The sequence below is a fragment of the Lolium rigidum genome, chromosome 1 (assembly GCF_022539505.1).
Source record: "Lolium rigidum isolate FL_2022 chromosome 1, APGP_CSIRO_Lrig_0.1, whole genome shotgun sequence".
Taxonomy (NCBI): Eukaryota; Viridiplantae; Streptophyta; class Magnoliopsida; order Poales; family Poaceae; genus Lolium; species Lolium rigidum.
The window spans coordinates 118618572-118633727 of NC_061508.1; the positions used below are offsets into that span (position 1 = coordinate 118618572).

General features: G+C 47.9%; 2 protein-coding genes across 2 annotated transcripts; one reads left to right on the forward strand and one right to left on the reverse strand.

The window, feature by feature from the left end:
• Window positions 1–2802: 2802 nt before the first annotated feature.
• Window positions 2803–4417, forward strand: LOC124650813 (alpha-1,3-arabinosyltransferase XAT3-like). The gene is made up of 3 exons (XM_047190178.1): window positions 2803–2809; window positions 3027–3114; window positions 3223–4417. Exons 1-3 carry the CDS (start codon window positions 2803–2805, stop codon window positions 4415–4417), a joined length of 1290 nt encoding a protein of 429 aa, XP_047046134.1.
• Window positions 4418–9187: 4770 nt separating this feature from the next.
• On the reverse strand, window positions 9188–12643 carry LOC124650829 (protein SOSEKI 3-like). The gene is made up of 6 exons (XM_047190180.1): window positions 12379–12643; window positions 12177–12246; window positions 11973–12088; window positions 10894–11869; window positions 9482–9787; window positions 9188–9398 (listed from the first exon to the last, which is right to left on the reverse strand). The coding sequence occupies exons 1-6, from the start codon at window positions 12641–12643 to the stop codon at window positions 9320–9322; spliced, it is 1812 nt and encodes a 603-aa protein (XP_047046136.1). The 3' UTR covers window positions 9188–9319.
• Window positions 12644–15156: the final 2513 nt, after the last annotated feature.

Genomic DNA, 15156 nt, shown 5'->3' on the forward strand with positions numbered 1-15156 from the left:
TACTACCGAATTAGTCCAAATCTGCTCGTGTATAGCAACCAACCCAGCGAAAAACTAAACCTACTCATGCACAAATCCTAGTACTACACGCCATGTTGTGCATCTGACTACTCCCTCTGTCCTCAAATAAGTGAACATCTAGCTCTAAATTTTATCCACAAAAGAGTGTACTCCTATCTTCCCAATGCAGTTTAGTTGTTTCTCTCTCATCGTATGGAAATTAAACCCAATAATATTTAGCACATATTCTCCTTGTTTTGTGCATTTACTTAGCTCATTGGAGATGAAAAAATTAAAAAGGAGAGATGCATCTTCCCAATGCATTTTTCACTCAACTTGATAATTTATCTTGGAAAATCCGTATGTACACTTATTTATGAACGAAGGGAGTACAACTTAATTAAAGATGGACTGGTCAATGGCATCTAAGCCAACTCTACCTTTACTAGTAGCCTATAACAAGTAGACATTGTACTACTGGACAAGACACGGCCATCCCTCAAATAAGCAACTATAATTTCCTAATTAACTCTACAATGGAAATTCTAATCAAGATTAGTGATAATAGCCAATGACAGCATGGTTGCAGCAGCAGCAGCAGCCACATCAGCAACGAAGGCGAGAACGACATGGCCGGTTGTGGCAGCAACCTGGCGCTGAGCTGCAGTAGTGGTTGTGACCAAGACGAGAAAGCCATGGTTGCGGCCGGAATAACGGTGACAAAAACGAGAACACGACATGGTTCTGGCAGCAGTGGCAGCAACCATACACGAGGATGGCGAGAGAAAGGAGGTGCTCCTCGGCGTTTCGGAGAACCGCAAGTACAGAGCGTCGTCTAGTTAGTGAGATGGAACAAGCGAGCAATCTGCGGCGAAGCAGGCGCAGAGGAGAAGGACAGTTTGCTGTCACAGATTGGTCTTGTGCTTGCCGATTCGGCCTGGCCCTGGGATTTTTCGGTTCGGGTCTTGGGAAGGCAAAGAAGTGCTGCCACGCATTGTCGTGCCGCCGTCGGATGCAGTTTCATCGTATGTATATAGCAGCACTCTTTCGGAACGGGCGAGTGATATCGCGAGTGCACATGTGCTTAGATCGGCTGTTTGTTCGATCAGCGTGCATGCATGTGCATGGTATTTAATGACACTGCAAGTCAACCGAAAGACAATGGGGATACGAGAATCGCCATGGATCGCTCAGTAAAACTAGGATCGCTCAATAAAGATCATTTCAATAGGGGAACATACTACTACTAGTATGCATCACTTGTAAGAGGTCAGATACAGAACATACACCTCGGGCTCCAACGAGCTGGCCAGCTTAGGCAAGAGTGTCAGCTTGCTTGCAAGAACTTTGGCATTGGAGCTAGTAGAGGTCTAGCTGTTGCAAGAGCAACCGGATGCAAGATGATGGTCGGGAGAAACTTGAGCGGCGGAGCTGCTGCAGCATGCCTTCTGGTTCCGCTGCTCATCCTCGTCGTGCTCAAGACCGATTGCGTGCCGCAGATTACTCGCCGTAAGTCTTCTGAATTGAACAGCAACTTCCTTTGGTAGTTTGCCCTACAGTGTGGTTTGAAGTGTGTTTATGTTTGTGCGTTTGTTTATCTCTTATTCGTTCGTATTTTTGTTTCATGTTTCTTAATTCTATCGGTGCCATGAATGTAAGGGCTAGATGGGTGTTCCGTCTGGCCTTGCAGCTTTGCAAGAGTGTGGGTTTATTTGTTGCAGCATGACTACTTATATGTTTCCAGCATTCGCCCATGAGCTAATTGACCCTTAATTTTCCAGATAAAACGAGGTCGAACTTTTCGATTTGATAAGAATTAAACTTTACACTCATTGGTTCTTCTGGCTACATATGCCAATAGTAGCCATGAAATTAATCCCAAACTTACAAGATCGGTCTGGATGAACATTTAGTGACACTGTAAGCGTGTCTGTCTAGAAATTGGTTGTGATGTTCTGATTGATTCTGCGCGCAGCATAGTATCTCAGACAGCTTGATACCAACCTTTTCTTTTCCTTTTTGAGAATAAAGATATGCATTCGTGTGCTTCAACTGTTTCTTCGTTCAAGAATACAAATTTGCGATCACAATATAATTAACTACACAGGTACTGACTAGCGTTTCTTGTTTTGCAGTTAGAGAGACCAGCATTGCCCAAGTTTCAGACTTTTTTGTTTCCATACGACCATATGGCCAGGTTCCACTATCACAAGATAACAGAACAGCAAGTAACCAAGTTCACCAACCAGGTGAAGTTTGGGATGAAACGGTTCACAAGGTTGCACCTTCAGGTGAGCATGCCCTATCCCACGTATGCATTCTACTCTGCATCGTCACATTGACGCCAACAGTATGAACGTCTGTCTTACCGTGACGGCCAGCTTAGCTGAAATCCTGGGAATTGGCTTCACCGTCACGTCCTGTATCTCTCTTTGTCCCAGGCTTAGCGAGCCAAAGAACATGGCAGCAGCAGCAACCACTCGACGCGGTCAAGTTAAAAGTTGCGGATGGTATGCCCAAGACAGCTGGATGGGTTAGCGTAGCTTAGAGAAGCTTCAATTTCTGTAATATGACATTGGTTGAAGTTAACAACAATACCTGCCGCTTTGTCCCTCATTCACTCAATTCAGATTCGGTCGCCGAAGCACCACCATCTCCCGCATCAAAAGACGAGATCGCCGGCGATGGCGGCGTCAATGAGATCAAAGGTAATTAATGTTCAGCCTTAACTCTGCAGAATCGGAGGTTAAGCTAGCCTGTTCTTTATTTTGTTTTGCCTGTTCCAGAGTAACTGTCAGACTGATGTCCAGTGCATAGCATGTGCTACTCATAACACCTACTCCGATTCTGCAGAGTCAGCAGGTCCAAGTATAATAATCAACATCAAAATGAATTTGAGATTCCTGGCACTAGCATTCTGTCAACATGAGAATCATAATACTACTCCTTGATCATTTCTTACAGATGTGAACTAATAGCATTAATTGGGTAAACAAATAGTTACAGAAGGTATGCCCGGTCTTTAGAGAGTTTGGGATCTGTTGCAAATCTCAAACATGAAAAGGAATTTCTTGCCATGGACGGGGGAATAAATGGTTCTTTGGGAAATTCATCCATTCAACACAATTTGCATTCATCAATCTGCAACGAACCCAGAATTTGGCAGCAGCCAGAAAGGGTTAACAGAAGTTCCTTATATTGATTAATTACTCTTATGTGATAAGCAGATGTGGCGGCACCAAGAAGCAAGTTAAGCTGCAACTTCAGCGGCGAGCGCATGGACATCTGCGCCATGGAAGGCGACGTCCGTATGCACGGCAAATCCGCCACCGTCTACGTGGTGGCAGCCTCTGACGACAGCTACCGGCCGGAGAACGGGACGGTAACGACGATCCGCCCGTACCCGCGCAAGTGGGAGATACCGACAATGGAGATGATCCGGGAGCTGACCATCCACTCGGGCGACACGGACACCGTGCCAGTCCCGCCACGGTGCACGGTGACGCACGACGTCCCCGCGGTGGTCTTCTCCACCGGTGGCTACAGCAGGAACTTCTACCACTCCATGACCGACATCGTCATACCCCTCTACAACACGGCGCGGGAGTACGACGGCCGCGTCCAGCTCGTCGCCACCGACTACAGCCGCGAGTGGGTCTCCAAGTACCGCCACGTCCTCGCCGCGCTCTCCGTCTACCCGGTCATCGACTTCGATGCCGACGACGCAGTGCGCTGCTTCCCGTCGGCGCATATCGGCATCGAGAGCCACGAGGAGCTAGGGATCAACCCGGCCCTGTCTCGCAATGGGTACACGATGCTGGACTTCCGAGACTTCCTCCGGTCGGCCTATTCGCTGAAGCGCTCGCGGATGACCCCCGCGAGCCGGAGCTCCGATCAGAGGCCCCGCCTCGTGATTATGCTGCGGCGGCACTCGAGGGCGATCACCAACGAGGCGGAGGCCATCGCGGCCGCACGCGAGGCTGGGTTCGAGGTAGTGGCCGCCGGGCCGGAGGCAGTCCGTGACATGGGCCAGTTCGCGGAAGTGGTGAACTCGTGCGACGTGATGGTAGGCGTCCACGGCGCTGGGCTCGCCAACATGTTGTTCCTCCCGCACAACGGCACCGTGGTGCAGATCATCCCGTGGGGCGAGATGAAGTGGCCGTGCTGGCACGAGTTCGGCCGTCCGGTGCCGGACATGGGGCTCCAGTACGCCGAGTACGAGGCTACGGCCGAGGAGACGACGCTCAAGGAGGTCTACCCGAGGGACCACGCCGTCTTCACCGACCCTTTGTCCATACACAAACAGGGATTCGGCATGGTCTGGTCCATCTTCCTCAACGGGCAGAACGTCACCCTTGACGTCGATCGCTTTAGAGAGCTCATGCAGCAAATCTACCAGTCTGTCACCATCACATAGATTACCTACGCTAGCCTTGATTTGATGTACTGCATCCGTTCCTATGAAGCACACACACGTTTTAAGACGAACTTTGACCGACAGTATTGCAAAGCAATATATTGATTATATGGTACATAATTAGTATCTTTGAATTCGTATTAAAACACTTTCCGGTACTAATTCTATATATATATCAATAATCTATATATATTTGGATGAATTCTTGGTTAAAGATAAATTTTAAAATACGTGTGTGCGCCTTATTCATTGGACTGGAATGGAGGGAGGGAGTATGCATCATCGTGTAATTTATGCTCTTGTTCATTGTTTTCTTTCCAATTTTCAACTAAGAATTGACATTCACAATGTGATCCCTCTGATAGGGGTAAAACTCCCCAGCCATTTAATTCCTCTACATTTCAGCATTTTAGAACTGTTGTAAACAAGAAAAATTTAATTCCTATTCATATTTCACAAATCACAATTCTACAAAATCACAAATAAAAATGTAGAAGTGGAGAGCTATTCTAATCTGAACTCACATCTCAGATTGTGGTCGCCCTGGCCAGCGGGCAGCGGCCGGCCTGCTCCCAGCACGAGCAGAACAAGACCAGCGAGCCCTCCCGTCCGGCCATCCCTACCTGCGCGCGGGCTGCCGCTCGCCGCTCCTCTTGAGGGGCCCCGACCAAGGGGTGCGAGCAGACGCGCACTGCAGCGTGCATGCCGCGAGGCGCGAGCGCACGCTGCACCGTCGGCCGCCGCAATTCCCTCCCCTCCGCCTGCCTGCGCGAGGCCGCCGGTTCACCTCCGCCTGCCCGCGCGAAGACGCCCACTCGCCTCCCTAGGGTTAAGGGGAGAGAAAAAAGGGAGACGAGAGAGCATGAACTCATTTTCTGAAAACACATTTCGAAATACCAAAAAAAACAGAAATAAACTTTTCTATGTACATCTACACATTCTATGTTGACACACAAATTTTCGTTAAAAAACATTTTTGTGTCCATAAAAAAGACAGATTTTGATGCTCTAACATGACTAGTTATAAAACATTTTTTTGTCTTCTCCACATAGTCCATATAAAATATTCTTTTTTTTGGAAAATTGGCGTGCAAAGATAAAATGTCTGGGTGTACACGGGAATATTTTCCGACATTTTCGGATATTTCCAATTTCTATTGCTACTGCTGATCTTATTGTTATCGATTCCACCATTCACCTCTTTCTCCACTAGGGTCTTTCCCTCTATTCCTATCACGTCTAGCACGATCAACCATGGTTAACACCTCTTGCGTTCCAGGTAGGAAATATTATCCACTCCCAGATCCCACAAACTCAGCTTCTTCCACTCCCAGATAGCATAGCTCTGGTCTTTCTGGAGGCAGCGGTGGCGGGGAGGGGGAATGTCGAACCCTAGAAGACAATGGAGACTTTATACCACTTCTCCTCTTCCTCCCAGATGTGTTGAGATGCGGGGGGGGGGGGGATATGCCAAAGCTAACAAAAAGAAGCTCTATCTCTTTTTCCTCCTCACAAGCCTTTAGCCCAGGGCACCCACCTAACCATGGCGTGGCCCGAGACGCCATGGATGGGCGTCTCCTGCAATCAACGGCTCCCTGCTCCCGCCAAAAATTCGGCGACCACCTCTCACTTGACCTTTGTTTCCACCAGTTCCGATCCTCTACCATCTTCGCCAACAGGTGAGCATGATGATTCAGGCCAGGAGCGTTGCAGCAGCCTTCACATCTCGACCAGTGAATCCTGGAGGTTTCATAGGGCTCTCCCACATCTCCGGCATGCGCGCATTCGCTCTCTATAGCGCCGCCGAGAACGGGGAGAGGCCTCTCCGTGGTTTTCCTCTCCACCTCGGAGCCTTCGTTTTGCAGGGCGCTTCGAACTCGCTTTGCGCATCCAGCCGCCGCAGGTCGTGAACGCGCATGACCTTCGGACCAGGCTTCTACCCCTGATTCGGCGCCTAGAGCTCCATCACGACCACCACAAGCGCCCGAACCACCGGCAGCGGCATCTGAGTTGATCCATCACTCTGCTCCCCTTGCGACGAGCTCTAGATCAATGGCGATCTGCCCAAAAGAGCCGATCCATAGCCTGAAGCATCTGCTCCCAGAAGGCGGAGCCGATCTCTCCTCCTTTGCGTATGCAACCTCAGACTGCGGCCTCGCCAAGCGCGATCGATCGCCCGAACCCGCAACGCCTTCATCGGGTCTCATCTCCTCTTCCCCGACTTTGGCAATGATCTCGCCCCGCTGCGTACTCCCACCACCTTCTTCACCCTCCTCATCCGCATAAATCCCCAGCGCGAGCCTACGATTTACCTTAGATTTGGTGGGTAGAAACCTAGCTATCGGCGGCGAGAACTACGACGAGGTATCCGACTAGAAGGAAGTGGTGGGGAAAACAGGGTGGAAGGTGGAACCGCGCAACGGGTGTAGGCTCTCCCCCATTCATCCTGGCCTGCTATGGATGGAAATCAAGGTGATCGCGTCATGAACAGTACCACGAGCTGGCAGGGTCGGCCCATAGGCCGGGCAAACAGTGCGCTCGCACTGGGCCCAGCGAGCTAGGGGCCCCGGCCCAGCTAGTAGTTCTATTAGCAGTATTTGAAATTTCTGATTTTTAGCGCTCTAAATGAGATGAAGGCCCATGTGCTGATGTCCAGCCCACCCAGACTAGCTTGTACGGGACAGAAGCGGAGAAAATCAATCGATCCAGGAATCGTTCCTCTGTCCTCTGGACCGCTCCACTAGCTAGACGAAACGACCCATCTCCTTGTTTTATGGACTCCTCTTCCTCCAAATCTGAGGTTGCCAAATTTAGAACAACATCCTTTCATTGTTAATATTTTTAATCTGCACCATGTCAATCTTGTATGACAAGTATAAGAATAAGGTGGATCACATATTGGCCATGACAGGGAACAAATGTACGTCAATGTACTAACCTTATATCCATAACACAAAAGCTTCATATAATCATCAATTTTGACTTGCAGAAGAAAGACATGTTCTGCCTTGTCCGCTTAATTGAGACAAATCACAAATATTGATATTTTTGGAGTCATGTTCTATCATTTTGAGAGTTAAAAGATCATGGATCTATGCTATGTACTGAATATATTTATTCTTTATTATTGAAATATGAGGATTTTTTAGGTTGAAATATACGGTTTTAATAGTTTGTGTGTGTGAATAAGAGCCCTTTCGGTCATTTTGCACCGGGGCCTCGAAAAAGTATGGGCCGGCCCTGCGAGCTGGACACGATGCGGACACAACCAGAAATCTCGAGAGCGACATTTTCCTTTCAGTTCGAGAAATAGCATCTGTGGGCCAGAACTCCCTAAAAGCCCGGCCCAGACAAATCGCGTTGGAACTTCTGCCGCCAGCAATGCTCCGTCGCGCCAATGCCCAAGTGAGTTTGTAAATGTGACCACTTCAATTTTTCAAATGCCAGGGAGTTGGCCATACGGCCAGGCCGCAAGTAGCCGGCAATGAATCTCCGAGTTGACAGTGGGATAGAGTTTAGCCGGTTCCAAATATATCACTAAAATAATTTTAGCTCCAAATAATATACATCTCAAACTTTACACTGGCTCCAAATATGTGTCACTGCGGCACTTTAATTCCAATTCCAAATGCAACACGTGCATGTTTCTGCATATGTTAGACAAAACATTTACAAAATTTTGCAATCGAGCCTATCAGGTGACCGAGATAAAAGGGGGCGAGAAAATTCTACAAATAGTATTTTGGCCCGTACGCAGAAAACAAAAAAAAAAACTGAAGTGCCGTTTGGTCTTTTAGACAATGGTAGTGAAACGGGTGCAAAAATGGATACATTTGGAACTAGGATTGTTTAACTGGCATAGTTTGTGGTACTGACCGACAAAATTCGACTAGCCCTCTCACTGAATCCACAAGGGAGCAAAGCTAAACTGCAGAGGTGGATGTAAATGAATGCTTTACTGCCTAGTAATATTGCATGACCTGATGGAGCTTGGTCCCCCTCCAATAGCACGCATGCAGTTTCATGTCAGTCACACCACATGCCATTGAGCTAACTGTTTTTTCCTGTGGAAGCAGCAAAACCCCAGCGACAAAATGATTGATGGCTCCACCTCCACCTCCACCTTCACAGCAGAAAAGGGAAACACCGCAAGATGGATCTACCGATTTTACCTGTTCTCTGCAGCGCTGCACATGGAGGAAGAAGCAGCCATAGAGCATGCTCCAAACACAAGGACACAGGGGACATCTGCTCACCATTCACCAGCTACCTCGCCTACGCAGGCACTGCCATCTCAAGGCCAGCCAGACTCATCAGATAGATCAACTGAATAGCAGGCTAAGGACTTACATAAGAACAAAAGCTAACTGGACGATCCCAGTGGAGTTATGCATTGAGTGATTGAGTCTGACATGTTTTGTAGCTAGTGAAAGCTTAAACTTCAAAATGTGGTCTCCACTATCATCATGGTTTCACCAAGCTGGCGAAACTATAGCTGTTCATGTCCATTCAAATTTGGAAGAACAAAAAGCTATCCAGCAATGCGTTTACCGTCTGAATGGTGCCAAGCTAAGGATGGTAAAAGAAGAATGTACCTAGTCTATGTTTCTCGATTCTGATACTGATCTATGCGGAAAGTTACACTCTTTCATGGTTGTTTCTTCGGGGAAATAAAGCAAAATTTACACGAGAAGGATGCACTGATCATAGAATGATATCCTAAAGGAAATCTGGAGCAACAAATTCTTCCTGGAGGTGTAACAAAATAATGATTGACTATCACATTCACACTGGTCACAAAATGAATCAAATCGCACTTTCAAGCTGCTCCAACAACTTCTGAGAAATGCAGCAAATTCCAAAGAATTTAAGCTCACAGCAAAATGTAAGTAACACAACCCCTTACAGCGATTCGGTGCTGTCATCGCTATCTTCACATAAGGGTGCAGATTGGATTATAACCCGAGCTCCAGAAGCAAGCCTGCAGTTACGAATATTTTTGTCAATCTCTAGAAACAGAAAGACAACTAGGCCAACAAATAAGAATAATGAGAGGCAACTCACCTTTCTTCAATCCTAATCATTTTATCCCTTTCCTCGTAGAACGACTCTTCCCTTGAAGAAGATAATTTACCTAGTGGGTCAGTCATCCTATTGCTTGCACTTCTCGATGATGAACCAAGCGGCGAAGATCTTGTACTGCATTCTTGTTGGCCAGAGCTGTTCCTGACATCAGAGTATGGAGAGAATGTTGTTCCACTTCTGGATTGCTTACATGATATAACTTTGACAGTCTGTGGGAGACATCTGAAACTGCTCGACTCAGCCAAGCTTTCCAAATCCCTTCTAGGATCTGGTGCTCTATATACTCTGTAACATATTCAGAGGAGATGCTGGGTCAAGCAGCAAAATATATCCAGAGGTAGTGAATATAATAAACCCTATTTTCAAGAATCGTACAGTAGAGCAACTAACAAGATGATATTTCTAGCCAGTTTCTAGCTTAGAATACAATTTATTTACTCACCGCAGTTACAGAGTCAAATGTGTGATATCAATTGTTGGATCCTCTTATGATTATTATTTTTAATCTTGGACACTATAAAGGGCGTACCAAGTGCTGAAAGCTCCCACACATTGTGGGGTCTGGGAAAGGGTATTTCTAGGCAGCCTTTCCCTGGAAATAGCTAGAGGAACACAGGTGTAGGCGCACCCGTTTATTCAAAACTTTCTTTAAAAGGCCATTTAAAAGTTTCAAAAAATTTGAAATAAATTTTTTTTTCGAGAAAACGCAAAGGACCTTTGCGTTTCATTTCATTGAAAATTGAAAATTGAAATAAATTTTTGCATGTACATATTATCTTGATACTTACTCGTGCCAATTCTCAAAGAAATATACGATTGTATGTGACCGACGTAAAAATGACAAAATGTGCAAATGACACTATAATTATTGGATGTGTAATGTTCAAAGAAATACAAATTTCAAATTCCTAGTTTTTCTGTAAGCCACATATGGTCGTATTTTCACTTGAGAATTGGCACGAGTAAGTATCAAAATGATATATGTACATGCAAAAAATTATTTAAAAAATTTCCAAAACTTTTAAGTGGAATTTTTTTGAATTTTTAAAAAACGGGTGCGCCTACACCCATGTCCACCAAATCCATATCGAGCCTTTCCCTTGCTTTTTATTGTGCAAGGAGGTTGATTCGAACCCAGGACCTCTGGGACACTTTTTTTATCTTAGACACCATAATGCAGAAAATAAATTAATTGACTTGGTCTCTACGAGGGACCATAAATGTCCAACATTTAGTGCGAGTAACCCATGGGAGCTTCAGGTATCCAATAAGGAAAAGAGACATGAGTCCAAAGATCAGCTTAAACTTCTCTATCAAGGTGTGATCATGCATTGATGTCCATGGTGTCAGCACGAGGCCCACAATCAGAGAAATGTGTTGATATGTCATACCTATCCTCGTCATAAGATGATGAGCGTTTGAGTGTGGTTATTTCTCCTTTCCCTGACTCTTGCTGCTTATTAGCCTCGACCAAGCTTCCAGCAAGATACTCTGACTCGGGAACCCTTACCCCAATTGTTCTTGTGCTACAAGGAACATTGTCAAGGTGCCGTATTGCCATAGGAGTAGAGAACATTGGAGAAGGGAATTCAACTTGCGTGAACCTTGGCCTGTATGATGGGATGAGTCCAAAGCCACGGTGATCTTTTACAGAAATAGACCCACAAGTGATGATCTGCATGAGCAAATTGGCCGGCTTCAGCTTCACACCCATTGGGCAATAGAGATGTTCTTCCTCTAGCACCTTATTATAGGTACTCCTCCTGCTGGCTTCCGCCCTTATCAGGGACTCCAATGTCTCGACTCTGTCACCGGGAGAATCATCAGACGAGCACACCTGTGGTGATTCTTGAACAATTCCAGGGCCCTTTGGCGATGCTTGAATAGCCGTTTCACGACACTCTTGAATCTCAGCATCTGATGAGCCATCCTCTATACAGATCCGTGCCGTGCGAGCACGCCTACGAGGAACATCCCTCTCGCTGTCATCGGTCTGTGTGGACGCATCCTGTGCTCCGATGGGTTTGCAAACTCTGTACTCTGAAGGTCCAGGGGAGCTTGACTCTGATAACGGAGCATTTGTTCCTGCCGGTTCGGGGGACAGGTTCCCCGATGAGCCGGAATGCGTAGTCCGGCAATGCTCATCCTCGCGACTGGTGGAAGCAGATGATGATGGCGCGACAACTGCAGACTTCGCCAGCTGCTGCGGTTGCTGAGCAGGAGCTGGAGGTGAGGCCGCTTTGGTGACGGCAGACGGAGATGACGACGACGAGCACCCTTCCTGCGATCCTCGCGACTGAGGAGACTCTTCTTGCGGGTGCTTGGGGCTCTCAGCCTTGGTGCTGCTAACGCCATTCTGCTGCCGATCTGAAAAGAGGCAACGACAAGGAAAATTGGACCAAGATCTGATGGACAATTCAAGCACAGGTCAATTCCCTCTGGACTGCGAAGCAATTCGTCAAACACCTACCAGGCGGCGATCGGTCCAGGAGCTCGGAGCCCTTGAGGATGTACTCGTTGCCCTGCGCGGGGAGCACCAGGTCGTCCTCGGAGATGTCGTGCCACACGAAGCCGTTCTTGTAGCTCCTGCGGAAGCGAGACGGATCAAACCAACCGAAGAGAAAATGTACTCTCTTGACCATTAACTGACCCTCAACAACAGCGACGGATGTACCTCTTGCAGGACCAGGAGTACATGGCCGCCATGCCCTTCCCCCGCAGCACGTTGAGCCGGTCAATCACATCTACGGCCACGGACACGAATCGCGATCAAAAGGCCGAAATGTCTGGAGCGGCAATTTAATTTGAAGGAAATGCAAAACAGCGGGGCGGGGCAAAGGCGGCGCCTTTGGTTGCTGCTGGAATGGCTGACTGACCTCGCAGGTAGAGGCCGGCCTCCGGGTTGGCGAGCGGCACCTCGATGAAGTGCGGGTGCTCCAGGTGGCGGCTGCGGGAGAGGTAGTAGACGACCGCCACCCTCTTCGCCGCGGCCGGCGGGGCCGGCGGCGGAGGCGAGCGGCGCGGAGGGTGGTGGTGGCTGTGGCTCTTGCCCGGCGGCTCGACCCAGACCTTGTTTCGGCCGGGGCTCGTGCTTGCGCCGGCGCCGGCGCCGGTGCCCCGCCGCCGCGCCCTCCCCTCCATTTGCGGCGGGTTCGTGGTTCTTGCTGTTCAGGTCAGCGCCGACCGGAGCAGCGGCCGTGCGGGCGGATCAAGTCAGTCAGAGCGCGGCAGCTCCTGGGCGTGGCGAGAAGCGGAGAGAACGCATTAATGGCAGCAGCTCGAGCTCGTGCGGTGGCGTGGTGGCATCAGCAGCAGCAAGCAGGAAGCAGCAGTGAGTTAGGTTGAGTCGAGTCGGAGCTGTGGTCCGGCGGAGATGGGAGCGAGGCTGGGAGAGATCAAATCAAACAGGGTTCTTTTCAGTGATTGATCGACCGATCCAAGGAGACGAGTGAGAGGAGGAGAGCCAGCCAATAATGCAGCACTGTTTGGGTGGGTTAACGATCTGTCGGCTCGGCCCCAAACAATAATTTATCGTTGAGCCCGTGATTAAGCCAAGCCATTACCAGTTGATGGCGACGAGATCTCGAGTGTGCACAGTAAGCGGCAGTGCGCGGTTTGGAGCTCCTTGCCCTTTTTGATGGGCTTTTTGGCATCTCCTGCTCCTCCTGTCCGCTCTTCCGTCTCAACCTACTCTCAAGGAATCATTGTGCTGTGACTCAGGTAAACTCTACCTCAAGGCTGAAGCTGCTAATTGTCCCTGAAGCTGTTGAATTGTCACGGCCGGCCACATGGGGCAAGCATTGCAACTTGCAAGGCAAAGGGGAGCTATGGCTAGTGTGTTTCTAACTTTATTTGTGGTTAGGTGTCTTTAGTAAGCTTGGGGAGGTAGATTGTTCATACTTTTTTTTTATCTTTATTCCTTGCTTTTCCCCTCCATGTCCTACTTGCATGCTTTTTAACATGCAATCTAATTAACATCATACTATTGCCCTTTAGTTTGAACTCTAAGAGTATCTCCAACAGGCGCACTAAATTTCGGCGCGCTATATGTCGCTGCGACCGCGCTGTAAACGTTTACCGCGCGCTGCACTGAATTTTCCCCGCCAGATGCTCTATTATGCAGCACGTGCTCGGGCGCTAAAAAAGTTCCTCCGCCAGGCGCTCCATTATGCAGCGCGCGGCGAAAAACAACAATCACACACAACTATGCATCAAAGAAGATCAAACAAGCTTCATAAATTCACAAATAAAATGTACCATACAAATCAATGTTTAAAATAGCTGGCTACAGTATATAGCCGCGGTCTTCCAAAACAGCTATAGCCCGGCTATAGCCTGGCTATAGCCGGCTATTTAAGGACTTAGGCACCTTTTAGCGGGCTAATGCAGTTAGCCGCACCATGCGGGAAAGGCTATAGCGGGCTATAGCCCGGCTATAGCCGGCTATTTTAAACTATGATACAAATACAACAAATTGTTCACAACAAGTACATCAAATTGTTCACACCAAATACAACAAGTTTACGGATCAACATACAACAATACAACATAGGTTTGAGATAATACAACATATAGTTTCCAAACAAATACAACAAGTATACAACTATTGTTGTCCATGCCAATTCCACCATTCTTCCATGAGATCTTTTTGGAGCTCATCATGTGTGTCGTCGGAGTGAATGGCATGGTACGAGGCAATGAACCGGGCAATCCTATGTGCGGACCTCCTCACTTGCACGGGAACCCCCATCAACTCGTAGTGGGTATGATCAACATCTTTCCCACGATCATCCTCTATAATTATATTATGCATGATGACACAAGCGGTTATGATATACCAAAGGCACTCTTGGTCCCAAAATCTAGCTAGCCCCCTCACAATGGCAAATTAAGCTTGCAAAATCTCAAATGCTCTCTCTACATCTTTCCTAGCCGTCGCTTGTGCATTGTAAGATTGGGTTTGTTTCTTACCTCGTGGTTGAATAATTGGCTTCACAAATGTTTGCCACCTTGGATATATGTTGTCGGCGAGGAAATAGCCATAGTTGTACTTGTGGCCATTTGCTTCAAACTCCACCAATGGACCTTCCCGCATTGCAAGTCTTGTCATTAGTGCTGACCGTTGAAGAACATTGATGTCATTGCAAGATCCGGGCATTCCAAAAAAATGCATACCATATCCAAGTCTCATGATCGGCGACCGCTTCAAGGACTATAGTGACATCCTTCTTATACCCTTTGAATTGTCCATGCCATGCCGCTGAACAATTCTTCCAACTCCAATGCATACAATCAATGGAGCCAAGCATACCTGGAAATCTCCGGTCGGCGTTGAACTCCAAAAGTCTTGCCGTGTCTTCAACATTGGGGGCTGTCAAGTATGTGGATACGAAAACATTCACAATTGCCACGGCAAAGCGCTTCACGCACAAGATATAAGTGCTCTCTCCCATGGCTAAATGATCATCAATTAGATTCGCCGGTATACCATATGCCAACATACGCAAGGCGGCGGTCACCTTCTGATATGTGCTATGACCAAGTTCTCCGGCGGCCTCCTTTGCTCAAAGAACCGATCGTACTTGGTCACCTCTGTTGCGATGTGCTTGAACAAGTCGATGCTCATCCGAAAACGCCGCTGAAAATAGCTTTCG

Bases quoted from the DNA above. Each gene is read 5' to 3' on its own strand.
- LOC124650813 (XM_047190178.1), top strand. The intron at 3,115-3,222 runs CATTCAACACAA...TCTTATGTGATA, and splicing joins GGTTCTTTGGGAAATTCATC to AGCAGATGTGGCGGCACCAA.
- LOC124650829 (XM_047190180.1), bottom strand. From the start codon at position 12,643: ATGGAGGGGAGGGCGCGGCGGCGGGGCACCGGCGCCGGCGCCGGCGCA. The intron at 12,247-12,378 runs GTCAGTCAGCCA...CCGTGGCCGTAG, and splicing joins GGCCGGCCTCTACCTGCGAG to ATGTGATTGACCGGCTCAAC. The intron at 12,089-12,176 runs GTACATCCGTCG...TCGCTTCCGCAG, and splicing joins TACTCCTGGTCCTGCAAGAG to GAGCTACAAGAACGGCTTCG.